This window comes from Sander lucioperca, chromosome 1, assembly GCF_008315115.2.
Source record: "Sander lucioperca isolate FBNREF2018 chromosome 1, SLUC_FBN_1.2, whole genome shotgun sequence".
In the NCBI taxonomy this organism is placed as follows: Eukaryota; Metazoa; Chordata; class Actinopteri; order Perciformes; family Percidae; genus Sander; species Sander lucioperca.
In genome coordinates, this window is record NC_050173.1 from 41,636,053 (window position 1) to 41,664,050 (window position 27,998).

Sequence of the window (27,998 nt, forward strand, 5' to 3'; positions counted from 1 at the left end):
TACACCTGGGACACCAGGGGAGTGCAGGTACAATGGAAATCTGCTGTGGGCTTCATCACACTATTCAAAAATCAAGCAAATTTAGGATATATACAGACAGTTTTGGTAAACTTTTTCAACTTTTCCCTTGAATGGAGACATTAATGTTAGTAGTTACAGCTGTGTTGGACTAGTCAAAATGTCAACAGTGGAAAAGGTTTTTATACCTTACTTATATCTGATGTATTAAAGGGTGAATTCACCCAAATAAAAAATTCTCATTTTTTGTTTTATTTGTTTTTTTTTATATTGCAAGTGCCCTAAACATGTGTGGAACAGCTTGTATAGTAACTCAATGTGACTTTAGCATAGTCATTTCAAACTCTATAAACGCTGTCTGTCAGTGTAATTACAACTGCTGAAACACAAAGTTAAGTGTCGTTATTATATATTCCGGTTTTCTATTCTATTATAAAATACATGTCATCTGTCATAATGTAAGATCTTTAAAAGTTCCTTCACTGCTGCACTATAGTAGTGCAAGTCATATAAGTGCAGTGTAAATTTATGGAAATGCTAGAATTAGTTATTTTATTGCAAATATTCTCCTAAACTTTGGGTAAGGGCACCTCAAATCCTTAGCTTTGTGAAGACACATTCATGAACTATATCACAGGATACATTATAAAGTTGCACTGTGCAAAACTGAGAAAACTAAAAAACAAATCATTCAAAGACCATTGGCCTGTATTAAACCTTTTTCATACTCAGTGGATGATTATCTTAAGAAGAGAATTGGAGAAAGATGGGTAGCCAACCATATGTAACGTCATGTTGATCTTTGCTTGTGTGTGTTTTTGACATTGCTGACCATGAAAGGTATAGTCGTCTTTCCCCCCTGAGGGGGTGATGGAGTGGTACTGTACAGTATTTAGGCCAGACACAACTGTCCTCTTATGGCTTAGCGGGTCAAGGAGCATAAGTTGCCTGTCAAGCTAGCCAGAAAAGTCCTGTGGGAATTCAAAGGGAAAATTTTAAATTCAGCAACTCATCTAAGCCTGTCATTGGTGCTCTTAAGCAGATGGTGCAGTGCAGTCCCACAGCCTGTCTTTAAGAACAACTTCTCTCCCTGCCCAGAAAAAAAACACAGTCACTTGATTAAGACTTACTGTATGAAAGCTATTACAAATGAAATTGTAGCAAACCAGTGAAAGGCTAGATGTAACAGGGAGTCTTCCAATAATTCTGTGTGAGAAAAGTGCAGTGCAACGCGGCATTCACCGCTCCTTGGTACATCTGTGACGAGTTATTAAAAGTGTAACCCGGGCCCAGGGGGTGGTGTGTAATTTTAAAATTAATATACAATTTAGAGCTTGGTGTTTGCAGCCTCTGAATTATTCAAATGTGCTTCTGCTATGGGCTTGGGTCTGGTTGGGGGTAAGGCAGCTGTTATGCATACAAATTAATATATTATGTCAGTATATGAAAGAATGGGAGACAACATAGATTAAAAAAACATAAACATTGGTGCCAGGCAACAAAACAAGATGTTTGCTCTTGTGCAGAGTTCAAACCTGAAAGGCTTCACTATACTAATGGGGATAGTCTAGACTTTAGGATGTTCTCGTTTTGTTATTTTAGACTGATATTGCATTCTGTCAGCGGGGAAAGCCATATTTCCATGCATGAAGAAGTCTGCACTTCATCTTGTTTCTCAATAACCCTTTGCGTGTCAACACATTGTCCAGTTAAGAGAAATCTGATTCTAAATCTGGTTCACCAAGAATTATAGGTGTATTTATCCATCCAGAGTGTTGTATATGCATGTAGACGATGGGTGAACAGCAAAGTTAAAAGCAGAAAAGAGTTATTGGAACAGAGGCTTACAGAAAACAGCTAAGGCAACCATGTCAAACAAACAGTCTGGGTTAACTGGGTTCAGTAAACTTAAACTACAAAATAACAAATCTTGTGCCGAGACTGAAAATGTTTTACTTTTAGAATCACCAAAGTCAAACAAAGTGAAACCCCTGAACAAAAGCTGCTAAAAAGCTATTTAAGTCAAGTTAATGTAAACCATTGCAGCAATGTGTTTGAGGAATATTCATGAAAAAGTTTTATTCAAGACTTATAAATAATAAAAAAATAGTTGTTCTCATAGCCAAGTAAATGGCATTCCTGTCAAAAACAACAGTACAGCAACCGTGATCTAGTGTCACATTTGTGTAGTTGTTTCAGCTCATGTTGTTAGTATGCACTGAAAATGTCATTGGCCAATCAGCTACAGTAATGTGAACACAAATACATTATATATTGAAGCGATGAAGTTAGACTGCTTTGCCACTGTCCACTGGACAGGTGTGACCCAACAAACCTCATCAATCTCTTCCCAAAGCAGATTACTGAGAGTGTGTCTGCAGATGTAGGCATTGTGCCGTTTCTAGTGCTTTACCACCTTTCACCATACCTAAGATTAAATTAAGGCTTCCATGTTGTTTTGGTTAAGAATAATGTACTGTAGTTGTATTATATTTTTAAATATTGTCTGTAGCGTTAGTCTCAACATTTTGTGAATATTCAGGAGAATTAACGACCCAAATCGGACCTAGATTAAAACAATGTTTCTTTTATTTCTAAACAAGCTTCCTAACCCTAACCTGATATACGCAGGACATAAACAATTTGTAATTTTTTGAAATAACAGGGGTTTGCTACACTGAACATGATTGTAAAACACCAGCAATAACGGCCGAGTCTCTCGTTCGCACACCATACCAACCCAAGACATCCTTCACAATAGTGTTGACACTTTTTACATGTAATGAGGAAGGTACGATTATCTCAGAAAGTTCCATCAGGTATTTCATATTGCTAAATCAGTCTATTTATTCCATAAAATTGCATTTCACCGGCAGCCCAAGGTCTTGCTGCCTGCATAACAAGCTTGGTTGGTGTGGCACACGCTCGTTCTGGGACTCCAATTACAGAGCATCCTGAAAAAACGGCTGGCATTTGTCTGTCTTTGTCTCTTCTGTGCTGACATTCAGTTGGAGTTAATAGGGCGCTGCATTTCCCCGATCTATAATTATTTTTTTTTCTCATACACACTAAATGTAGAAATATATAATCCATCCATCCATTTTCTAAACTGCTCATCCTGTTCAGGATTGCGGCACACTAGGGATTACCGGTGTAACGGTAAACCACGGTAAAAATGCTGATGATAACAATTACTGTTTTCATTTAAAATATCAATATTATTGTGGAAACCGCGTGTACCCAGCTTCGTCCGAGTCTCCTGAAGTTGCCGTTCGGGCGACCTGCGTAGCCTACAGTGCGGTACTTGAAGTTGGAATCATGGCGGAAGGAGGAGATGACCGCGCTCAGGACATTTATCAGCCTTTCAAAAAAGGCCATAGTAACACTTGCTCTCTCTCCTGAGATGATTGACCAATCATTGACGAGAGTCATCGCTTTGATCTCCTGCCAATCACTCGCGCTCAGACAGGAGAAGGGGACAGAACAGCAGCTGTAAACTGACTTTTTTCTTTATCGTTCCTTTCCCGTTTTTGGACTTGTTGAAGTGATGTGTGTAGCCCAGAACGTAAGTTAAAACTATTCCGTAGCTTGTTAAACTGTCATGGATTTTACTGCCTCGTTATCTGTGTAAACGTTAAAGCTACGTTTATTCATATTTCAATAAGTGTTCTGCTACGATGTGGATAAGTTTAGCCCGTGTTACGACATGACATTTATTTGACGAGAGATATATATATTATCGCCTTGATAATATTGCTGTTGCTGTGTTTCTTATTGCATAGCTGTAGATGTGCAGATTGTTTAATATTATTTGTGCAGCCACGTGTTGATATTCAGGTTGTGTTAGGGCAATTTGCTAGCAAGGTGCAATCTCCAGTAAACAGACTAGCACTGTGGAGCCACGTGCTTAGCTATTAAAGGTGTATTACACTGTTTGCTCCGTTATGGATAAATGTGCTGTAATAGATGTGGCTTATTCTCAGTTTGTGTTACTGAGCAATATGTTACATTTATGTTAATTATTACAGAGAAATAAACGTAATTCTTAGTATTGTTTCTTGTTATATGCTGGTGGCTATAACATTTAGTTTTGGTAAATAATGTTTATAGTAAGTCAGATGCTTATTAATGTGCATTATTATTTGTTTATATTTCAGAACCACATCCAACTTCACATGTAACGTCAAATACAACTTCATAGTTAACTTCATGTTGGAGTTGTAAATAAATCTTCCTGGATCTCAAAGTCAGACATCTCTGGTTCAAGTTCTTACCAGACACCCTACAGCGGGCCAGTGTTTCAGTAGCCAGTTTTCAATAGTTTTACAAGCCTATTGCCTATATTTTTGTAATATAATAAACACTGTTACACTTTTTGAAACTATTTCAGCTTGTGTAGGCCTATCAGTGCTTTCTGAACAACTACCACGTTAATACTGAAAACCGTATGTATGTTTGAGTACAGAACAAGACCAATAGGGAATTCACAACTTTACAATAAAACAGACTATCATCCGGTTTTGATTTTAGGGAGCAAAGTACGTTAAAAAGAAAGCATATATACATATTTCCCAAAATGTCAAACACTTCCTTCCAAAATAAAATATTTTTAAAAAAGATATGCAACTTGTGGTAATGCTTTAGGTTATTGACAGAACCATAATGAATGTATTCTGCAGGAGTTTAAAACACCGATTGCTCCTGTGTCTCCTCTCATTTTGGTCTCCTAGATGTACACTGGAAATGTAGATTGTGACGTAGCTTGTAAAATTGAAGTTTTAATGGTAAATTGACCTCAGTTGCGTGATAATGACAAGCCTCCAATGTCCAGGGTGATGCTTGAATTATATAGGATTTTCTCTACAGTTCGCTTGCCTTCTCGTTATCGGGGCTGGAAATGAGTTTGCTGAAAACTGGCCAAAGTGAGATCTCCCCTCTCGGCTTACAGAACATAGCGCATTAAAGTGAATCACAGCAGACAGCTGGGGCCGCCCTTTATGGTAATGCACCCTCTACAATTACTGCTTCGACCTTCCCTGGTGAAGAAAAATGGGGAGACGTCCATTTAGCGGCCCTTTCAAACACTTAGTGGCAGACATCTTGGGCAGCAGGATCACCTTTTGCCTGACATTGACTCTTGTTTAGAGGAGACAGAGAAGACATTAGAAAGGTGACAGGTTGACAGATGACATGCATCTGTCAAACAGCAAGAGGACCATGGCGCATTAATGCATCCACATGGCCCTGTGCCATACTGGTAGATGAAGCTGGTTGGGGATAATGGTGCCAACTACAGCTGCGACGAATGGTTAGATTAACCAATCTATCGATTATATTTTAAAGTAACTAACGCTTATAAAATGACAACAAATAGTGAAAATGCTCAACACAATTTTCCAGTGTCCAAGGTGACATTTTGAAAAATTGGAGTGCTTTAGTCGCACATAAGGAAGAAGCAAGTCAGTCCGAGCAAAGGCATCTTGGTTTACTAACATAAGGAACCAGAACATCCGTTTTTCATCATCCGTCATTCAGGCACAGAAGTCGTTTTTTTAAGTCACATGTCATATGTACAAACAATAAGTATTTAGGACTTAGTGATATCAAGAAGTGTCCTGACTGAATTTTATAAGTTAACTTAAATAAATGTTAGTACAAACTGTTTTTGTCAGAACTGAGAGTTGAACTGCTCTCTTTGGTATTAAAAAGTCATCATCCAAAACTCTAAACTCCACCTTAAACCTCACATAGCTTGTAGTGAGGGAATATTATACACAAAGGAACAAAACCTACCTACTACTACTGATGATGAGTTACCAAGAGAGATACTGGTATACATTTATAAAAATGCTCCAAAGCACAAAACCGTCATTCAAATCTATCACTATCAACTGAAACATATTTCTTGCAACTACACTGCAGCTGAACTGATACAAAACACACTGTGGCGAGAGAAGGTGGACATACAGTATATCCTTCAAAGCTTCATGTACAAACCATTGTTGAGGTCTAATGTCTTCCCCACTCCCTCTTTTTGACTTGTTTCATACCCCCACTATAAGAGATGATAGTGATTTTAAAGTGTTAAACCACAACGTTTCCCAACATCTGTGCAAACTTTGTCATGACTCATACATGTTACAGTACAACACATTACTCAAGAAACAATGTGTATCTCTACAAACTACCATATGTCCACACACGTCAGTGAGTAATTCTGTGAGAATTATGCTGCTTTTCCTTAAGTGAAAACCATGAGAGACCACCATAGCAATTGTTTGCACCAGAGCGTGGTTGGTTGACTGTGTTTAAAAATGTTATTATCTGGTGAGATTCTCATATTTAGCCAAACAAACTGGTTAAAAGAGAAGACAAAAGAGTGCTGTGCTCCTAATGGGTTTCCTAGAGTGGAGCTTTTTGTTGAAGGTGCTCTTTCTGTATCTGTATCTGGTGTTTTCTGTTGCTTTCCATTAAAAAAATGAAATACATAAATTCTTTAAACCATGGGTAGTCAAAAAGAACATACAGCTGATGGCTTAAGCCACGCTGTGGCCTCCATCAGAAAACAACTCTACACCTAACCTGCATCATGTACAACGCTGGTTATGTGGATTGCATGGTCGCAGGAGTGACAGGAAAGAGAAATAGAAACTTACCCTTTAACCTCAAGCTCTCAGGGATCCCATCCTGCAGGATCGAGAACAAAAAGAAAAGGGAGAAGAGATAACAGTTATGATAAACCACAACATCACCACATCAACAGCATGTTTCCATTTAGCTGAGTGAGTGAAATCCTTGGTGCTTGTGCCATAGGAATTGTATTCTATATAGACCATTTAATACATTAGCCAACTCTCTTTGCAAATGGCATAGTTTTCAAGTGAGATCATATGTCAGTGCAGACATGACGTTAAGGTCCAAGGATTTCACTCCATAGTGCAAGAACTTGTCTGACACAATGTAGTGTTGTCAGTTTGAATGGCAATTCACTGAAAAGTCAAGACATTAACATGCCATTACGTTAAGTGGTCATTTGCCTCACTTACAAGCACAATTCTAAACTTTTCAACTGGTTACACATTGTCACATCCCCTATGATTCCATTTTATATATTAACATTTCATACACAAAGGCAATTCAAAGTAATTTACATAATACATTAAACATGTCAAAAGGAAACAAAAATTCCTAAAAACATTAAAATGTAAAAAAAAAAAAACCTGAATAGAATCCTTTTTCAAGGAAATGAAATGTTAAGAATAGAGATATAAATACAGGATAGGAGGGCAAGATAGATATATAGATTCATTATAGGGCTGCCACCTGAAAGTCGATGAGTAGAATCACTGGCTCAATCAAGTCGAGCCATCGTTTTTGCCAGTCAGTGTGCAATACATTATATTTTTATAACAGGGTCCGTGTTTCAAGACATGTCAGGTGGGTTGTCAATATCGCCACAGACCCCTGTTGTTGCGTCTTTAGATTCAGTTATCTAATTCATTCATTCTTTCTTTTTCTGTCTTTCTTTCTAAGATTTGATGGCCATATATGCCGTTCGAGGTGTGTTGCACAACTTAAAATGTACTGGGTTTTTTTAAAGACTTTTTTTGGTCATTTCAGCCTTTAATGGAAAGGACAGCCAGATATGAAAGGGGAGAGAGAGAGGGGGAAGACATGCAGGAAAATCATTCAGGTCGGACTCGAACCCTGGACCTTCTGCGTCAAGGTATACACCTCTACATACATGCGCCTGCTCTACCAACTGAGCTAACCCGGCCACAAAATGTACTGTATTTGAGAAAAAAAATATAAATAGTGGAGTCATTAAAATAAAATCGTACTGAAGAGACATAAACAAGAGCAAATAACCATGACTCCTTGAGTAAGTGCACTATAAAATCAGCTAAAATCAGGACTACTATTCTGAGTAGCTGCTCTCCAAAAAACCATGAATTCAAAAGAAAGAGTCATAAATATTTGATTTCTCTACAGTGAAATCTGCATAGCTCATCGTTCTCGATCTTGTTCTGAAAGTTCAGACTCTCTATCTACTAGCTCGAGCATTGCTGTGTTATGGAGAAGATGCATTATGCAACAGGTCTACAGTCAATAATGAACAGTGGTCCCTGACTGCCTACTGAAAATAGCAAATTACCCACAGAATATTGGCACAGAAAATATGCATACTGTATATTTACTTACAAAAATATGCTTGATTTGATTCTACGTCAATTACTACAGTATGCAATGCATTTAAAGTATTTTACAGATACAGTATTAACTGTCGGTGGTTATGCACTGCAGTTGAAAAGTGAATAATCATTTTAAAAGAAATACTACCCTGTGAATGATAACACTAAATCATCACAACAAGTTACACTCATAAAGAAACAACTGCCTAGAAAACACTTTTTTTCAGAAAAGCAATTATTCCATTTTGGGTAATACTGTAGGGCTGCAAATAATGATTCTTCTAGGATTACTCTCTCGATTAACTTTTCGATAAATTGATCTTGAAATTCCACATTTTTCTGATCGATGTTCCAATACACAAAGATATTCCACTCACGACAACATAGAACGGAGAAAATGGAAGGAACTATTTATTAGCATTTTTGATTGATAAATTACTTTAGATTTTAGTCAATCAATTCATCAAGGAATTGACTTTTCATTTCAGCAATAAAATGAGTACACAGATTAACCCCTGCACATTCAGAGGCAAACTTGGGACCAGCCACAGCTATTTAACACTGGATGACTTTAATGTGTGGACATATCCCATAAGGTGTAAAGCCATCTACTGTATACTATCACCTTATTAGCTATATTTCTTTTGATTTAAAAATAAATTGGGATAAAGTTGAGATAGTATGAAACTAAATGAAGTTAAACATCATGAATAGGGTTGGGTACCGAAACGCGGTGCCAATAGGACACCGGTTCCGATGTAAACGGTAGTAAGGAGACCGAATAAGAACGAAAATTTCAGTGCCTCATTTCGGTGCCTGACTTCTTTTTTTTCAGAAGCATCGCTGCACAGGACGCTACGTTACTGTTAGCTAGTAGCTAGATTGAACACAATGGTTAAAATGCTGACAGCTTACGTTAAGCAGTGTGAAGTGTGACTGTATTTCCCTGTAGAGGATTCCAACACCGGGATGTAACAGTCTGCACTCTGCACCTGCCGTTGTCGGAAAAACAACACAGACGGTGCGTTTACTTGAAACTCGCCAGCCTTGTGGTGCATTTTAAGTTATTGTAAAATACCCTTTTTCCCATCTGGTGCTTGTTTTTGTCATTTACCAGCATTTTACTGGTGAAATAAGTAATTGTTATAAGTTATTGTTATTACATTATTAATCAATCATTTAATTGTGACTGTATGGCCTTAGCAATAAACAAGCCATTCTTTAATGTCGCTAACTGTCGTTTTGTGCTCCTTTTTTATATTTTATATTATATACATTATAAATATATTATATATATTTAGGTTCAGGCACCGGTTCAGGCACCGTTTAGGCACCGGTACCATTTTAAAAGTATTGTTTTAGCACCGGTATCGGAAAAAAAAAAAAACGATACCCAAACCTAATCATGAATGGTAAAATGCTGTCCCTGCTCATCCTCTTTTGAGATGTTTTACAAAAACATTGTTGACTAGCGACCCAGTAGGCACAAATCACAAAAAGCACCTGTGGCTCCCTGACATTCTTTGTATGCCCCCCACCCTCTGGAGGAGGTGACATTTAGAAATGCACTACAGGTAGGGAAGATATCAAATGGGGCTTACTTGCATATGGCAGACAGTGTTCACACTTCATTTGTTTGAAGAGAGTGATTTCCCCTGGGCTGGCAGGCCTGTCTCTGCTGCCCTGAGACTCTGGGGACGATGAAGCACCCAGCTGTACAACCTGTGGTTCATCTGCCCCTGTCACAGCTATCTGGCTGACCGCCCACATCTCTCTCGCTCTCTCTCTGGCTTTCTCTCAAACCGCCCTCCATCCACCTACATTGTCTTCGTCCTTTTTCTCTCATTCTCCTGCTTCAGATCTCACATCCTTCACTCCTACACGCCATCAACTTCCAAGTGCACTTCAACTTGAAACATAACTGCAAATTGCAACATACCTGTATGACTAGTGAGTAGAATTTACAGTACAACTCCCTATCAGCAAGTCAGAATCTCTCTTTTAGTTCAGACCAATAGTGCTAGGTGAAAACCAACACAGCTCCCTCATTCACTTCAATGTGACCATGGGACAGCAGATGTCCGGATGCATAGTTCTCTGGAAAAAAACGCAGGTCACCTGGCAAAAATGTTGAATCTGGCTCAACTTGTGCCACGGCCAAAGCAAGCTCATTTGGCAACAAACTGCATTGGAAAGCCAAAGAGTAGATTACTTTGTAATGTAAATACTGTAATTCTACTGTTTACCTATCATAAAAGCGGATACATTATTATTTACTCCATGATAAATCTAGAGTTGTAAAATCCTTTCTCATAGTAAGTAAGGTGTTTTGGAGTCTTCAAACTCAAAGTTTTCATCAGACACAACATGGAAGTCAAAACATAGCATCAATTAAACACATTAAGGGAGCGTGTATATATATATATACAGTGAGGAAAATAAGTATTTGAACACCCTGCTATTTTGCAAGTTCTCCCACTTAGAAATCATGGAGGGGTCTGAAATTGTCATCGTAGGTGCATGTCCACTGTGAGAGACATAATCCAAAAAAAAAAATCCAGAAATCACAACGTATGATTTTTTAACTATTTATTTGTATGATACAGCTGCAAATAAGTATTTGAACACCTGAGAAAATCAATGTTAATATTTGGTACAGTAGCCTTTGTTTGCAATTACAGAGGTCAAACGTTTCCTGTAGTTTTTCACCAGGTTTGCACACACTGCAGGAGGGATTTTGGCCCACTCCTCCACACAGATCTTCTCTAGATCAGTCAGGTTTCTGGGCTGTCGCTGAGAAACACGGAGTTTGAGCTCCCTCCAAAGATTCTCTATTGGGTTTAGGTCTGGAGACTGGCTAGGCCACGCCAGAACCTTGATATGCTTCTTACAGAGCCACTCCTTGGTTATCCTGGCTGTGTGCTTCGGGTCATTGTCATGTTGGAAGACCCAGCCTCGACCCATCTTCAATGCTCTAACTGAGGGAAGGAGGTTGTTCCCTAAAATCTCACAATACATGGCCCCGGTCATCCTCTCCTTAATACAGTGCAGTCGCCCTGTCCCATGTGCAGAAAAACACCCCCAAAGCATGATGCTACCACCCCCATGCTTCACAGTAGGGATGGTGTTCTTGGGATGGTACTCATCATTCTTCTTCCTCCAAACACGGTTAGTGGAATTATGACCAAAAAGTTATATTTTGGTCTCATCTGACCACATGACTTTCTCCCATGACTCCTCTGGATCATCCAAATGGTCATTGGCAAACTTAAGACAGGCCTTGACATGTGCTGGTTTAAGCAGGGGAACCTTCCGTGCCATGCATGATTTCAAACCATGACGTCTTAGTGTATTACCAACAGTAACCTTGGAAACGGTGGTCCCAGCTCTTTTCAGGTCATTGACCAGCTCCTCCCGTGTAGTTCTGGGTTGATTTCTCACCTTTCTTAGGATCATTGAGACCCCACGAGGTGAGATCTTGCATGGAGCCCCAGTCCGAGGGAGATTGACAGTCATGTTTAGCTTCTTCCATTTTCTAATGATTGCTCCAACAGTGGACCTTTTTTCACCAAGCTGCTTGGCAATTTCCCCGTAGCCCTTTCCAGCCTTGTGGAGGTGTACAATTTTGTCTCTAGTGTCTTTGGACAGCTCTTTGGTCTTGGCCATGTTAGTAGTTGGATTCTTACTGATTGTATGGGGTGGACAGGTGTCTTTATGCAGTTAACAACCTCAAACAGGGGCATCTAATTTAGGATAATAAATGGAGTGGAGGTGGACATTTTAAAGGCAGACTAACAGGTCTTTGAGGGTCAGAATTCTAGCTGATAGACAGGTGTTCAAATACTTATTTGCAGCTGTATCATACAAATAAATAGTTAAAAAATCATACATTGTGATTTCTGGGGGTTTTTTTTTAGATTATGTCTCTCACAGTGGACATGCACCTACGATGACAATTTCAGACCCCTCCATGATTTCTAAGTGGGAGAACTTGCAAAATAGCAGGGTGTTCAAATACTTATTTATGAATGTGCAGACAACATCTCCTTTTCCTTTGTATGCTGTTTATTATCCTACACCTGTACCCAATTGGAGTTGTGCACTATCCACCTTCTTAACACCAGCATGGACATCGACATCTTGTTATTGTTATGGCAGATTGGCTCCGGCCCCTGTGAGACTTTACAGAAGCTGGTTTCCTCGACCTCAGGCTAGCTGCCATTTTAAAGTAGACAGCTCATCAAGATGAGTGACAAGTGTTGGGGCTAAAACTGACCAGCTGAGGAGGAGGAAGGTGGAAATAATACTGACAATAGTCACATTTAAGCCAAACGTACAGCGCAGCTTTAACTGAAGCTAATGTATAATTCTTGTGAATTTATTCTTGTTGTTTCTCCTATTCCCCGTCTCTTTATCTCAATCTCATTTGCTCACCCCCTCCCACTCTTTCTCTCTCTCTCACTCTGCTTATCCCCTGTTAATCTAGATTTGCCATGTGGCCAAGCCAGTGCTGGATGGATGGGGCTTTGCACACAGTTGTCCTTGCCTCCATTTTGTTTGTCCTGACATAACAGCTTGATGTCAGAGCGACAAACTCTCAGAAATTGCTTCCATCCCTCGTGTCGAGTAAGCCTGGCCACTATTTCACAAATTTTACAAAATTACACATTGAGTCGCTCCATCACTCTTACATTGAAACCCATTGTGAAAGAGGCTGAGTCAAATAAGACTATATAAACCAAAATCTTCATGTAATAGAAGCTTCAGAACAGTAACTTTGAGTGGTATCCCCATTATGATGAATTATAATTGGGACTAGATTCTGGTGACCAGTATCTGTGTCATATTCCTGACCCCATGTGGAGGATTTCACTTGTGAATTTCTGAAACAATACCATGGGAATTATGGGTAGAGCATGTGACCAGCTGTTTATGGCCGAGTGCCTCCTGGTGATTGAAGTCTTTGTGAGGAAAGCTTATAAAGGTCGTATCCGATCCCGTTACCCTTGTCAAACGCTGTCCTTTAAAAGCAAAGGAAAAGGCATAGCATTAACACGGCCACTGCTGTATCACAGCTTGTGGCTGTGAGCTCAAAGGACGTTCAGTACATTTCTCTGAATGTGCAGATGTGCAAATTAAATGCAATTATATTGTTCACAAAAATTATTGTTGTTTTTGTACTATCACGTTCCATTAATACTGAACGTGGGAGGAATTTTATTTTCTTTAAGTAATGCAAACTAGATTTTAAGCTTTTAAATGCTGTTATTCTGTAACTAGAGACTTTGACTACCAACAAAAACATTATTCTGAGCTGTAACCCCTGTTCTGAAACTTGGTATTGCTTTTCTACAAACTGTTCTTTAACACTGCTCACTCAACTGTATTGACAGGTCAGTGGATGACCCGAGCCTCTCTGCAATCTAGCAGGAGAAAATTCTCTAAACAAAAAGGCCGGTTACATTTTTTGGAAAAAACGGCTGTACATTTTCAGAGCCTCTTTTGACAGGCAGATAGATGAGTGGAGTTTACCTCTGTCCTCTCACAAGATGAATTGTAATGGTATGCAGATGCTGTAATGACATTCCTCTGCAATGTAATCACAGCGCCAGGCACATTAATTTCATTGGAGTGGAAAAGCACATGCATCATTTTTGTAGCTTCTCGTCAAATTCCCGCTACATGTGCACGTACATCACTTTAATTATTAAAGTAACTCTGGTTCCAAACCAGGCCAATAAAAAGAGGGAAAGTCAAAACTAGTTTGTTGAAACAAGAGGTAATATAATGTTTGATACAAAAGAAGTTAAATAACTATTTACACCACCTTCAAAATATGCTCTTGGTTGAACTAAACCTAGTTTAAGAAGGTATGCTTCATTCAAATTACATGGCATTACAATAAAAAGCACACACTACACCCTCAGTGCAGTAGAACAGAGAATCATGTGAAAGCAGCGATACCTAGGATTGTGTTGAGGGAAAAAGATTAAAGCACAAGCAGGAAAGGTTTCAAGTGGGGAAAAAAAAGAAATGCAATGCAAATTTTTAAGTGAACACAAGGAGAGCTACCTCTAAGATGTGTGTCTGAATGTCATTTAAACAACCTCTGAAATAAACTTTGAGGATTTCTTTTCCAAGATGTTTGAGCCAGTACTAGAATGCACAAGATGACACTGACAATGACATCAAGAAAGTTACATTTTGCACCATGCAAATGTGCAATGTCACACTGTACATAGGGATAAGTTTAAAAAAACAGTGATCTGGTCCTTTAAGACTGAAATCACATACTGTCTAGGTAGAGGTGGACGTTGGATCGTTTCCCTCTCTCTTCCCTTTGGTATAAAGCATCCCATTCTTGCAGAAGTGCTATCGCTGCAGTTTACTGAGATCATATTACAGGATTTGGGTTTTTTTATTATTGAAGTTTAAATCTCTTCACTTCCTTAACACACACAATTTCCAAAGTAGCTGTGGCTAGAAAGAAGCAGAACTCTTGCATAGCTGATATCTGCAGTCTACGTGTTTAGGAAGCATCTCTCTAAATCAATCTTGTTCAAAAGGTCAAACTGTGTTTGACTATTGCGTCGATGCAACAGTTTCTCATCGCTCCCGGCTCCTCGCTCAACTCTGATACAGTCCAATGACATTCCTACCATCTGTTTCCTCTGTAGCCTTCTCCATCTCTCTCGCTCTTTCTAACCACCTCTCAAGTCACCCACCCTTTAGTACCACGGCCTTTGCCTTTCATTGCCATGCAGACGTGACTAAAACTGGCTGGAAAAACATATATATGCAAAATTTAGTTTGAAGATGAAAGATTGCCTTAAAGTAAAAGCAAACATAACACATTTTCTTTATTGTCACAGCTATTTTTTTTTATCTTGGATTGGATGAAGAGAAGTATTTACTAGTGAACGGAAATTAGAAAGGGGGCTTATTGGAAATGTTTACTGAAGGACCACAATCCGACTAATGCCTCTTGACAAAACACTTTGCTTTCCTAAAGTCCGCGTTTGCCAAAACAGTCAATTTCTACATCCTTACTTCATTCAAAGCTCATCTTTGCTCAGCTTTGCCTCACATAAATCTGATGTTGTCTTTGAAAACACTGTCCCCTGGCACAGAGGGAGGGATAATGATTCATCAAGTATTTTTCAGTGGGCAGAAAAACAACAGCAATCACAGGAGAGTCATCTGATGGAGGAAGAAAGCGCTACTGTAATTAGTTTCATACTTGGCAAAAGCACATAGTCCTCTTGTTACAGGCAGCAAATGAAAAAAGGCATCGATCAATACCTTGTGTCGGAATCTCACGACTGGTCGATAGAGCGGCGACCCGAATCCCTCTTTGTTGGGTCTCCCGTCGGCGCCGAGCACAGCGAGCCCCAACAATAAAATTGCTGGCGACCACCATCTGGCTGACTTCATTGGTCTTTTCCTGTCAAAAACCAAACAAGAAAGGTGAGTGCTCTTCTCCAAAACTCTGCAGGTTCAATACCTGTGGGCCAAGACAGACAATACATCAAGTCTGCCGTAATTAGTGTAGACAATGGGAAACACAAAACTGTCCCTGTTTAAACTAAAGCTATCAATACGTGCCCCACACTCGACGAGGAGATTAGATCTCCTTTCGAATCAATTAAGGGGAAATAGACGTCATGAGAAAATCAAGATAAAGAAGACAAAGAGCCAATATATTAAGGCAATTAAAGTGGGGGCTTTGGATTAATTAGTCTGAGTGTCTAAGTCAAGAAACTGTGATGTAGCGGTGAGATTACATTTTAAACAGTTTCCTCACACCCTCAGAGAGATGCAGTCCAAATATATTTATTTAAGGGAGTGAAAATATTCACTTTTCACCTCCAGTATAAATGCATTTTAAATAATTAATTGTGCTGTATAAAAACGAGTTTGACCTTTGCACGACATGAATTTAACAAACAGTTGTGGGGAGAAAACATTGAAAATATCTGTGGCCCAGAAACAGCAATGTAGCAAGAAATTAAAATCGCAGAAAATACACAGAGAAAAGGATATGTTAGTCAGTGCTCTCATATTGCCTACACACACGTTTTAACACACACGCGAATACACAAACAGCTGCACACAAGCTTTATGTTCAAATCTGCAATGCATTTGTTCCTTCCTTATTTTTATCCCTCGTCTTTATCTGCGTTTATGCCTGCAGTCCCCTTTGTTAGAAGCGCTTCATAAATACACTTGACTCGACTTGTTGATTTTCACACTCAAACAGGGAGCTGTGCTTTCTAAGCCCTGTCAAGCCACCAGTGCCTGCTCATCATCCTCCAGCCGAGGAGATGACTGACAGCAGGATGGTGACCCTGCTTCCTTGTTCTTCTGGAGTGCCACTGAGTCAGACAACAATGGCACTGTTGTGCAGCTCTGTGGGCCCACATGTTATTCACTAGAGGTCAGGAAGCCGTGCCGGCAGATAGGGTTGCACGATATTGACAAAATGTGATATTGCGCTATCGATTATGAATATTGCGATATGGATATTCATTTCGATATTTTTAAACATATGTCAAATTACAAAAGTTACGGGAAAACGCATCAAAATAGATTCATAACAAATTTAGCAAGTTTTCTTACAACACAAGGTGTATTTCAACTGACAGTCATATTGGACTGGTACAACATGAATGAATAAATAACGACCATGTCTACAGAACAGGACATGTTTTACTGGTTGTACAGAATAAAATAAATAAATAAAGAGAACAGGACACAACTTTTCTTTCGCCTCTGATTCATTCCGTTTAGTTGTCTCTATCTATTTCTTCACTTACACTGTCACTCTCTCGAAATATGCAGACACGTCACGTTACATAGTTACACGTTACATAGGGTTTGTCACGTAGTGGATCCGTGCGCTGACGTGCACTAACATGTGCAAGTGGCACGATAACTGGCCAATGAAACATGATCATTACAGCGTTTCAAGCGGGCTCTAAATCGAACACAACTAAGCCACACAGCCAACGGACGGGACGCAGCGCTCCACAAAATATTGCATACTTATTGCAACACTTGCGATATATTGCGATAACGATATTGATTATGACTTGATATATCTTGCACCCCTACCAGCAGAGCAACATGTCGCTGTGATGTGCCGGACCGAGAGGGAAGATTGAAACTTTATTTTTGTGACTCTGTGACTCTTATTGGCTTCCTGAGCTGACTGACACCTGCAGATTTCCTGCACATGTTCTGCTTTGAAACACCATCATCCTTATTTTTGTTTTTTTTGGAGATATGAAGAACTTAGTCTGTGCACTGCATGTGGTTCATGCTGTTGTAATATAAACTTTCAATTAGAAGAACAAACATCAACAGCTGGAGTGTGCATATAATTGTCTGCCAGATTCAACACCCACTTTGCTGACTTTTTGTTTAACCAAGACATTGACATTTAAAAATCGATTTTCTTTGTCAAAAACCTTGATAGAATTACACCCACCGACAGCTCACTTACTGTACCAACCCACGCACCTCGCCCCGTTGAATTTACAGAAACATTAAAGTCACAATTTAATAACTGCGTCTACAAAAAAACTAATGTACAAGTTATGTGCAACATACCAACATAATGATGCTGCTTTAAGCCTTGGTCTTTAGCCTAGTTTCCCATAAAACAAAGCCTTTAGCCTTTGTAGATCAAATGTCTCATCTACCAGTCCCTCACTCCTGTCTCTGTCTGTATAATAGGGTGAGGGCATTGATAATCCAGTGGGAAGGGAGTTTTTATTCCAAAGTTTGCGTCTAGAAATTCAAAAGATCTCTGAACCTGGCAAAGTAATTGTTAAACCACTGTTAATGATCACCAGCCTTACTAACCCCCTGCAGACACATTATGGTCGTTTTGTGCTATGGGGCACATAAAAGCTTACTTATTGCCTCTTTTAATGTGATCATACTGTATTCATTCTCTATGCATTTCTAAACTCTCCAGATCCAGGTAGGAACCCTGCCTGCAGCTGCTGCTGCTCTACTTCTCTGCTAACACAGTTTTTTAGCCACACTAGGTGGATTACCATATCTGCAAGCACAATCAATCAACTTCTTTGCAGCGTCCCAGTGTTAAATGGGTTATTAATGGACTAACTTTTGCAGGATGCTGTGTCAGAGACATATGCAGTTTTAAGAAGTTTAACTGATGCATACAGTACAGCTGCTCACAGACATTCAACTCACTATGACTGAATATTATAAATCTCAAGCATAACGCAAAACAATGTAACAGCACCACCAAATAGCCTCAAATATGACCATAAAAATGAATCAACATCTCTCTAAATGTTTTAACAAAAACGGCAGTATAACCTTCTGTACTGGAGGGGCTGTTGCATGAGACTGCATTACTGTTAGCTAGGTCTACCTAATGAACTGGAAACTGAGTGTATTATTTATTCACATACTTTATCCAAAGTGAAACTGAGGCTACTCATAAGGTTTTCTTAATAAAAGCCTAAAGCAAAATAAAGGTTTATTTGAGGAAAAAGTAATATATCTTATTTTTTGTGTGAATGTTCCTTTATTTAACTGACATAGGGATGGGCGATAGGGAGAAAATCAGATATCACGATATTATTGACCAAATACCTCACTATCGATATTCTAGGGTTGACAATTGGTGCTTTAACAAAATATCTTCACACTTAGATTTTAGATGAATAATCATCAGTAATGTGGACATAATGTCTAAGTGGGGAAAAGGCAAATAATAGAACAGCTAGAAGAGTCTGGTAAGTTCAGAAAAGTACATCACTTTACTGTAATGCAGCCTTTAAAAGCAGTAAAAGACAACACTTATGCCATATTACGATATTACGATATCCAAAATCTAAGACGATATCTAGTCTCATATCCTGATATCGATATAATATCGATATATCGCCCAGCCCTAAACTGACAGCAACTCTAGTGTGAGCATGCCACGTATAATAATTGGTCCTTGTATGTGAACATAAGAGTGCATGTTTGAGTAAATAGTCCAAGTCTTATTTATTTGCCTTGAATGAACATCTGTCTCATTCAGCAGATTTTGGCAGTCAATGCACTGGGCATTGTATAACAACAACAGAAATGTTACTGATACTACCTGTATACACATGGGTGTGAATAAATGCACAAATTGTAATTTACTATCAGCTGTCATGCATGTTTGGCAAGTCATAAGTCTGGAAAAAAAGAATATTTTCCTGACATTATGCATTATTTCTTCCACCCAAAGGGCCTTAATTGAGGAATACTCTTATCCCATTCACTACTAGTCAGCTAAGACAAATTCTGACTTACTGCTGTTAACTCTACAATTTAAAGTGCTGATATTATGCTCATTTTCAGGTTTATAATTGTATTTAGAGGTTATATCAGAATAGGTTAACATGGTTTAATTTTCAAAAAACACCATATTGTTGTTGTACTGCACATTGCTGCAGCTCCTCTTTTCACCCTGTGTGTTGAGCTCTCTGTTTTAGCTACAGAGTGAGGCATCTCACTTCTGTTCCATCTTTGTTGGGAGTCGCACATGCGCAGTAGCTAGGTAAGGACTACTACCCAGTCAGAAGCAGAGTATGAGGGCGTGCCACGCTAGCAGCTAGGCGGGCATTATAACGTGTTACAAAGTGACGCACGTTCGTCACGGAAGTGAAGGCTGGACTACAATAGAGCTGTTTGGAGCAGTTTGTGAACAGTGTTTTCTGTTGGAGATGGTAAGTCCCTTTGGGGTGGACTTTGGGCTTTTTCACTTTGTAAACCTACAACGTGCACAAAAAAGATATATAACACAATAAAGGAAAGGGAAAAAGCCAAAAAGCATAATATGAGCACTTTAAAGCTTTCTTACTCTAGTCAGCTCGTCTCACATACTATGGTTGATGGTCCACTAGGAAAACTGATTTTCAAAGTAGAAATGTATCCCGATTTCTTAACAAAACTGAGAACATTTACTTTCAATAATCAGAACAGCATATGGTTCAAGTTAAGATATTTCAACCTTTTGCAAACCCTGTAGTAGAGTATTTCAGAAACAAAAGCCAACACTTCCCTCAAGCATCTGTTTTAGACTGATAGCTACCAAGTCGTATGCAAAGTTTCTCACAACAGCAAAAGGTTTTTGCTTATTTCTCGATAAACTAAAAAAGCAGGCCTGGACCAGAAGTGTATTATTTTATTTAATCTTAAGAACCAATATCATGAAATACTGTAGGTGTCAGGAAATGTTACAGGTTCAAATCTCAAAACTAGCAAGAACAAAGGCACTCGTCACTTGACAATGTCTATTTAAATGCACTTGAATAAAACATTGCTATTATCCTTAGCATTATTATATAACGCTCACCTGTTCAACTAAATTACAGTGTGGCACAGCAACAGAGAAAAGTGTATAATCCACATAGACAGAGGATTAATTAATTCACCGTTTTTTCCCCCACATATGATTATGCTGTCTACACACAGGAGGTAACAAATTGTGATAATAAAGAGTGAAATTCAAACTATCTCCTAAACCAGTCCCCCTTATAATGAAGCAATCATATTTCTACTTGTTTTAAATCGTTTAACCAAAGACTAATTTACTTTAACAAGTCACAACTAGTCCTTTTGTATAATTTGAATAATTATCAAAGTGCTGAAGAAATCTAAATAGCCAGTTCACTTTCAAGAAAAAAACAATGATTAGAGGAATGTCTAAAAATATATATTAAGTCGCAGAGTATCACATGCAGATAGGGAACCACTGTTCTGCCCTAGCGGCTAGACTCAGACAATCCAGAGAAAGCTGATGTTTGATCGCTTTTGCTCCACTCTGTTTAGTAACATAAACATGCTGTGTGCAGTTACAGACATTACATGATCTATGGCTGTTTAAGTTAAAAATATTCCATGTATTTCTGTTTCAGCTGAATAATGCAAGGCTGCCATGTTCTATACCTTTTAACTCCCTTTAGTTCCCAATGAGTTGTTCATTTGGAAACATTAGAGCACTGGGGTTGTACTGTACAGCTCCCGAAGCGTGAGTGCAGTGAACATGTATGAATGAAGGACAGGGCAGTGCTGAAAAAACAAACAAACATGCATGCTTTGTCAACTGGCCATGGCCAAACATTACACTAAAGCACTCTCAATGTGAAGGTTGAGACCTCTGCAAGGTCACTGTGCTGTTTGAAATATTTTACATTACATGATCGGTGAACCAGAACGCTTTTCAACACAAAATAAAATAAGTTTGCCACACATGAGACTTGAGACTTAAACTACAGGGACTAATCAATAAGGTAAACGTTGTATTTCAAACACAACATAATATTTAAAACAAACAAGTTAGTATAATTTTTTTATTTTTATTTATGAGATACACAAGGTCACACTCTTGCCACATTAGCTTATCATATTTCTATTCTTATGCTGCAACTAAACAAACTGATGACTGATAGAATAGAAAGACATACTGTGGCAGGAAATGCTACGAGCTTCCCTTGCAGATCATTTAAAAATCAAAGCCTGTTCTGCACGATAGACAGTTTTCTTTATACCAACATTATTCTGAATAGTGTCTTTTATGCCATTTTTGCAAATGCGAAAGTGTTGAAATGACACTTGAAGCTTCATTCATTTTCCTGTGGCAGCAACTTTTCAGCACTTTGGCAGGTATATCCTATTTTTTTTATATAGTATAAAATGGAAAGTGTCAAAGGAGGAGAAATAACTTTTGTTCACTGTTATTTATCCACTTTGCTGAGCATGCATATGGTTTTTCCACAATTACCCTACTTCAAAGTCAGCCAGTCTTGCAGAAAGAAGCAGTCCAGTACAGTCAGAAGTGTTGTGCAGCTAAGCTGCTTACCAAAGATTAAGAGCCGGAAGACAAGGTGTTGTTTACTTGCCATGACCAATTGAGATTTTTTAATAATTCTACATGAGCATAGTATGACATCTGAAGAAAAGGGAAAGGCAAAGCATTATATTTAGCTCAGACAATTCCATTTATTTTCAGAACAAGACCCTTAGCGGGATGGTAACTTCCATCTTCAATACATGTTTCCTCTATTGTCAATGAGTGAGTCTAACATGTAAGCTGATATATGTATTTGGACAACACAAATAATCCATAGCCCCTTTTATAACATAGTTGTTAAAGGACAATTCCGGCGCAAAACGAACCTAGGGGTTATTAACAGATGTGTAACCACTCCGTCGCTCTCTGGGACATGTTTTCATGCTAATCGAATGAGTTTGGAGCTTGAAAGACGCTAGCGCGGACCGCTGATTAGCTTACAACGCTAGTATTCGGGGCACAGGGAACGTAAAAACAAATCGCTATTTATACCACTAAAAAGGCTCAAAATATCACCACACTTCAACGGTAGCATAGTGAGGGTCCCTACATGTTAACCGAAGCATTGAGAACTTTGTAAGTGTACCGACAGTTTATTGAACGAAGAGCTGCGGGAGCTCCGTGAAAGGGCTACGAGAGAGAGAGAGCTACCGGTAGTCAATGCCGCAACACAGCCTCGTACTTCGGGAAACTGGTGGTGTACCTGTGGACATTGTGAAGCTATGGCCACCGAAGAGGAGTGTCTGTGTTGCACGGAGTGGGACCTGTTGCGTCGCGATGCCCAAGAGATGCAGTGTTTTGTACAGTCTGAAGATTCCCCCTCTCTGATAAACAGGGCTGTACTTGAAACTTTTTCGGCGACCCAGAACGGAGGGACCAGATGGACAGTTATCCACTGAGTAAGTACACTAGACAAGTAATGCAGAGTGCGATTATTTCAGATATATTGAGCAAATTGCTTTTGATTTTAGTTTGCATCGCCAGCTGTAAGTCATGACTGGTTTCCAAGACGGCGGCGGCATGTAAACATGAACACGAGTGTCTTTATAATCTATCTTTTCAATAAACTGTCTGTACACTTACTAAGTTGTCAATGCTTCGGTTAACATTTAGGGACCCTCATTATGCTACCGTTGAAGTGTGGTGATATTTTGAGCATTTTTAGTGGTATAAATAGCGATTTGTTTTTACGTTCCCTGTGCCCCGAATACTAGCGTTGTAAGCTAAGCGGCGGTCCGCGCTAGTGTCTTTCAAGCTCCAAACTCATTCGATTAGCATGAAAACATGTCCCAGAGAGCGACAGAGTGGATACACATCTGTTATCAACCCCTAGGTTCGTTTTGCGCCGGAATTGTCCTTTAATGTTAGACTAGCCTATTGTTTTGATAGGTGTCTGCTGGTAGGTGCACTTCATCTGATAGTGTTGGCTATTATCTCTGATGAATGTATAACAAGTAGTGGAGGAAGTATTTAGATAATTTACTTAAGTAAAAGTAGCAATACCACAGTGTATATAATATACTCTGTTCCAAGTAACCCAAGACTTGTAGTACCAAAGGTAAAAGTAGGTCTACGTATTATGCAGAATGGTCTATTTCAGAATATTATTGGATTTTAATCATTGACAGTTAAAGGTGGAGCTAATTTTAATTAGGCCTACTTTATATACTGTGTAGCGTACTTTATTTGTTCATAATCATTTGTATTAATAACCTGTAAAGTAGTTTGTGGAGTAAAAAGTGCAATATTTTCCGCAGAAATGTAACGTTAGTGGAGTAACGTTGTTATGGAACTGCGTAATAGGCCTACCTCAAGCACTTCACTACAGTAACGTTACTTGAGTAATTTACTTTCCATCACTGCTTATAACTATATACGCAATTATATAGCATGCTATCTTTAACGTTACCAAAAAAAACAATGTGCGTAAAAGTAACGTTAGCCTAACGTAAGGCTAACGCATGAACGGTGAGACTTTCAAATTGTGAATCTACGGGCTGCTGACCAATAAAGAATGTCAACTTTAGACTAACGTTAAGTTACTAGAAATCTTTTGACATACATTTTACACTGCTAATCTTCAAAGTTACGTTATAATAATGTCTTCATGGTATGCTAACGCAAGTAGCAAGCTAGTGGATACGCAGCTGAACTCACCCGTTAGCCATCAGGGACATTATAGTTAACCCAGTGAGGCACCAATTTCAGCCATTTGGTGATAATAAAGTTGATTTTCGGAGGAATGCTAAAAACGCAAAGCCACATGAAGGTAGGTGAACGACAACACTTCATTAGAAGGCATGTCGATGTCTGCAGTGTGTAACGTTAAATTAACAAAAACACACAGCAGGTGCAGGTAAATTTATTTTCAATAATCAAAAAAAACAATCAATTTCTTTTTTCCTAGACTGGCAAAGGCATGGGGAAGGCATGACCCGCCCTTCTCTTCCTCTGATTGGCTAGTACTCGTTGCCTGCTCTGGTTGGGTTGGTTAGGTTTAGGCAAGGGGAATGGAATTGGTGGGATTAGGGTAAGAATGTCAGGGTAAGCCAATCAGAGGCAGAGTAAGGCAGAGTAGGGCGGGATATGCCTTCGCCATCCTGGGAAAAAAAATACTCCTATACGATACATCAAAGATCCTCTATACTAAACCATCTCTGGTGATACATCCATATACTCTATCAACTCCGACCGCTCAGCAGTATTGTGCTGGGTGCTGCCACTGGTGGCCAGATGCTAGTATATCTACAGTATAAAATATAAAAATTTTAGTGACTATACTTCATATATTATGTTAGCCTACCATATTCTGAGTGTCAATAAAAAATCTGGTGGGAGCAATCTAATATCAATACAATAATTAACATTCTAACCATGCACGTGTAGGTAGTGGTGGAAAATAAGAAAGTTTACTCAAGTAGCCTACTGTACTCAAATACTGTGTTTAAGTACAATTCTAATGTAGTTTACTTGAGTATTTCCATTTTAAGCTACTTTACTTTTTTTTACTCCACTACATTTATCTGACAGCTTTAGTAAAAGAAAATTCAGATTCACAATTTACACAGAAAACCTATAATAATGAGTTTCTAAAGTGATATATTGTTAAAGGTTGAACTACCAAATACTAACGTATATAAAGTATGGTAGAACCAGCTACATTAATAGTATCGTTTTAGTTATAAAAATCTGATAAAATAGTACATTTTATGGCATATTACAATGAAAGAGGCCCAATGAGTACTTACTTTTGATAGGCTACTTTAAGTATTTTGTGTTTCTAATACTTTTAGCAACACACTTTTGCTTTGTTAAAAATATTTTTACAGTAGTCATGTTTCCATCTAATTGTCAAGTGAATTTTAAGCAAAATGTCGCAAAAAAGAAAATGCGAATTAGAAGAGTTTCCATGAACTGGTTTAGAGCGAATACACTAGACTACGCAAAGCGTAGTTTCGTCACAAGTTGACGTTACACATAGTTGCAAACCGGCTTGCTAAATCAAAGAGTTTAGAAGCTAAGTTCTTTGGCTAAATGGAGAGAGGTAGCATTGTACAAGTTGGCCACCTGTGCAGAGTACAGGGTTGTGGCAAAGACATTTGGTGTCAGCGGTGTGAAGGGCCATACTATTCAAGCTGTTGAAACAATTCGTCAATTTACCCAAAGTGGCTGAGGCACAAGCTAAAGTGCTCTAACTTTTTTGCAAATTTGAGGAAAATGCGCATAAAAATACTTTGATGGAAACATGACTACTGGGATATTACTTTAACTTAAAATAAATATCTAAATACTTATTCTACCAGGGCCAAAGTAACATACCAAACAAAACAGACTTCTCAAGTTTGATAGTAGCGTGTTGATCTATAGAATATGGTATTTGTAAATAAAAATATAGCAAAATCACAGCAAACACCTCACTGACATAGCTAAACAAGGTTTGCCCAGTAAGTATACTCAGTGTATTCCAATATTCTCTCATTTCTATTCAGTATTCTCAGACCTTTATTACATTCAATGAAATACCCTATTCTCAAGTTGTATTCAATATTATTCACTCTTCTAAACTGCCTGCAAAGCAAAGTAGAAAGGTTATTTTTTATTTATTTTTTTGGGAGTGGGGGGGGGGGGGTTGTTTGCCAGCCTTGTAAGCACTCTCAACATGGATGAAATTTAGAGGAGGGATAATTCTTACTCAAGAAATTGGATTGTTTTTTCTTATTTCTGCATTACTGTCAGGCCTAGTCATGTATTTTGCACCCTGTGAATGTTTGGTGACACAAACAGCAGGGTTCCTTTAGAAAAACCTCAACAAATTTAACCACAAGAAGATCTATGCTTTCTAGGTTGTTTTTTTGCATACACAAGAAATTAGCCAGACATCTTTTTTATTGTTGATTTAGCAGAATTTCTCATGATGCAGATTACGATTTGGTTTTTAAAAACTCTGAATCTGTATGCAGACTAAAAAACATGTCAACTTCTGACTAAATGAGTAGACTAACTGAACCCTATTCATCTTTCAAAGCTCCTCTGGTTGGTACCTACTGTCTTCCCAAAACCCATTTCCAGTCAAAATGAAGCCCACCTGTATGGCTGAGAAATTGCATTGCAGTTGTGGCACATGGGCCTGTTTCAACTAGCAGGGATGCGCTGGTGCTCCCAGTTTGCTTTGTAAACCAATGATTTCCTAGAGAGGCTTGTTTAAAATTATTCAAATTTTCAGCGAGGTCACTGGAGGGGAATTTGAAGTCAGCAGATAAATGGCTCCACTTACCTCTCCCTCCCCTCTCTCACTGTATGCTTCAGCTGACACATTCCCTGACCTCCTGTGGGCAGATCCCTTTAAGCACGCTCAGCGGTATTTCTATGTACAGATCAATTTGGTTGGAGTACTACAGTTTGTCTCAGAGATATCTGGAGAACACTGGAGCATCTGCTGTGTGTTTGCTGCCCAAGCACCCTGCTGCAGCATGTCTTATTTGGCGAGTTATCACGGCACTTCTTATACTCATACATCCCCAGCAGCGCTGTACACTGATAAAGGACTCCTTCAAGTTCAAAGCACGTCCAAAACCACAGGCGACGCACACTTCCCCCAAGGGTAGTGGCTCCGTTTGGTCCTTGTTCTTCCCTTACAAATGCAGAAAATGCTGCACCAATCTCTCAGAAGGAGCAGTTTCTTGCAACAAAGGAACAGATGATGACTTTGAATGTCATGCATGCCTAAATGAGTATCTCAAAGAGTACTCATGTAATGTCCCTGCGTGGTATCTGTAGGAATCATTTTAAAGAATTTCTTACAACCTGCATACTGCTTTGCTATTATTTTTGGTGCATCAAGAAAACATCAGTGCCTCTGTAGTCCAGAGACATTTAAGATGTGCATGCCAATGAAACACTTGAGGTTTGAAGATATGCTGAGACTGTTTCACATAGGGCGAAAACAAAAAAGCAGTTCACTACGTTTTTTTGGTGGTTCTGGAGGAGTAAAAAATAAACTCAAACAACTCAAACAGACCATACTACATTTCTTTCTTGCACTCAGTGAGTCAGTTAATAAATGGTAAAGTGGGTTCATAAAAAGGGGCAGCACTTGCCTAGAGGTTAGAGACATTGGCTGGTGAATGTATGGTTGTAAGCTTATATGAAGCCCATATAAACTCAGAGAAACTGGTAGTCGAAGTAAAGTTGCAAAAATCTATTCCTTCTGCTGAGTTTTCCCCGAGGCAAAGCACTTAACCCAAAGTGTCTACTATGAAACTTCAAGCCGGTCACCAGCCAACAGTATAAGGAAGAGAGAGAGCGGCCCCTCTATATTTTCAGAAAAGACAGAGAAGAGAAGATATGTTTGACCAATGGAAGGAAGGAAGAGATTCTTGTACTTGTATTATAACATTTTTTATTTATCTCATATTTCC

The 27,998-nt window shown here is 38.8% G+C and overlaps 1 protein-coding gene across 2 annotated transcripts in view; it reads right to left on the reverse strand.

Moving 5' to 3' along the window:
• The window catches only part of fstl5 (follistatin-like 5), a 191,669-nt gene that overhangs the window by 149,738 nt on the left and 13,933 nt on the right, over positions 1-27,998 (reverse strand). For both annotated transcript variants that reach the window (XM_031317156.2, XM_031317158.2), the window contains exons 2-3: positions 15,513-15,654; positions 6,675-6,705 (exon numbers count right to left, since the gene is read on the reverse strand). In XM_031317156.2, coding sequence (XP_031173016.1) covers positions 6,675-6,705; positions 15,513-15,654 — 173 coding nt within the window. The remainder of the gene's footprint in view (positions 1-6,674; positions 6,706-15,512; positions 15,655-27,998) is intronic.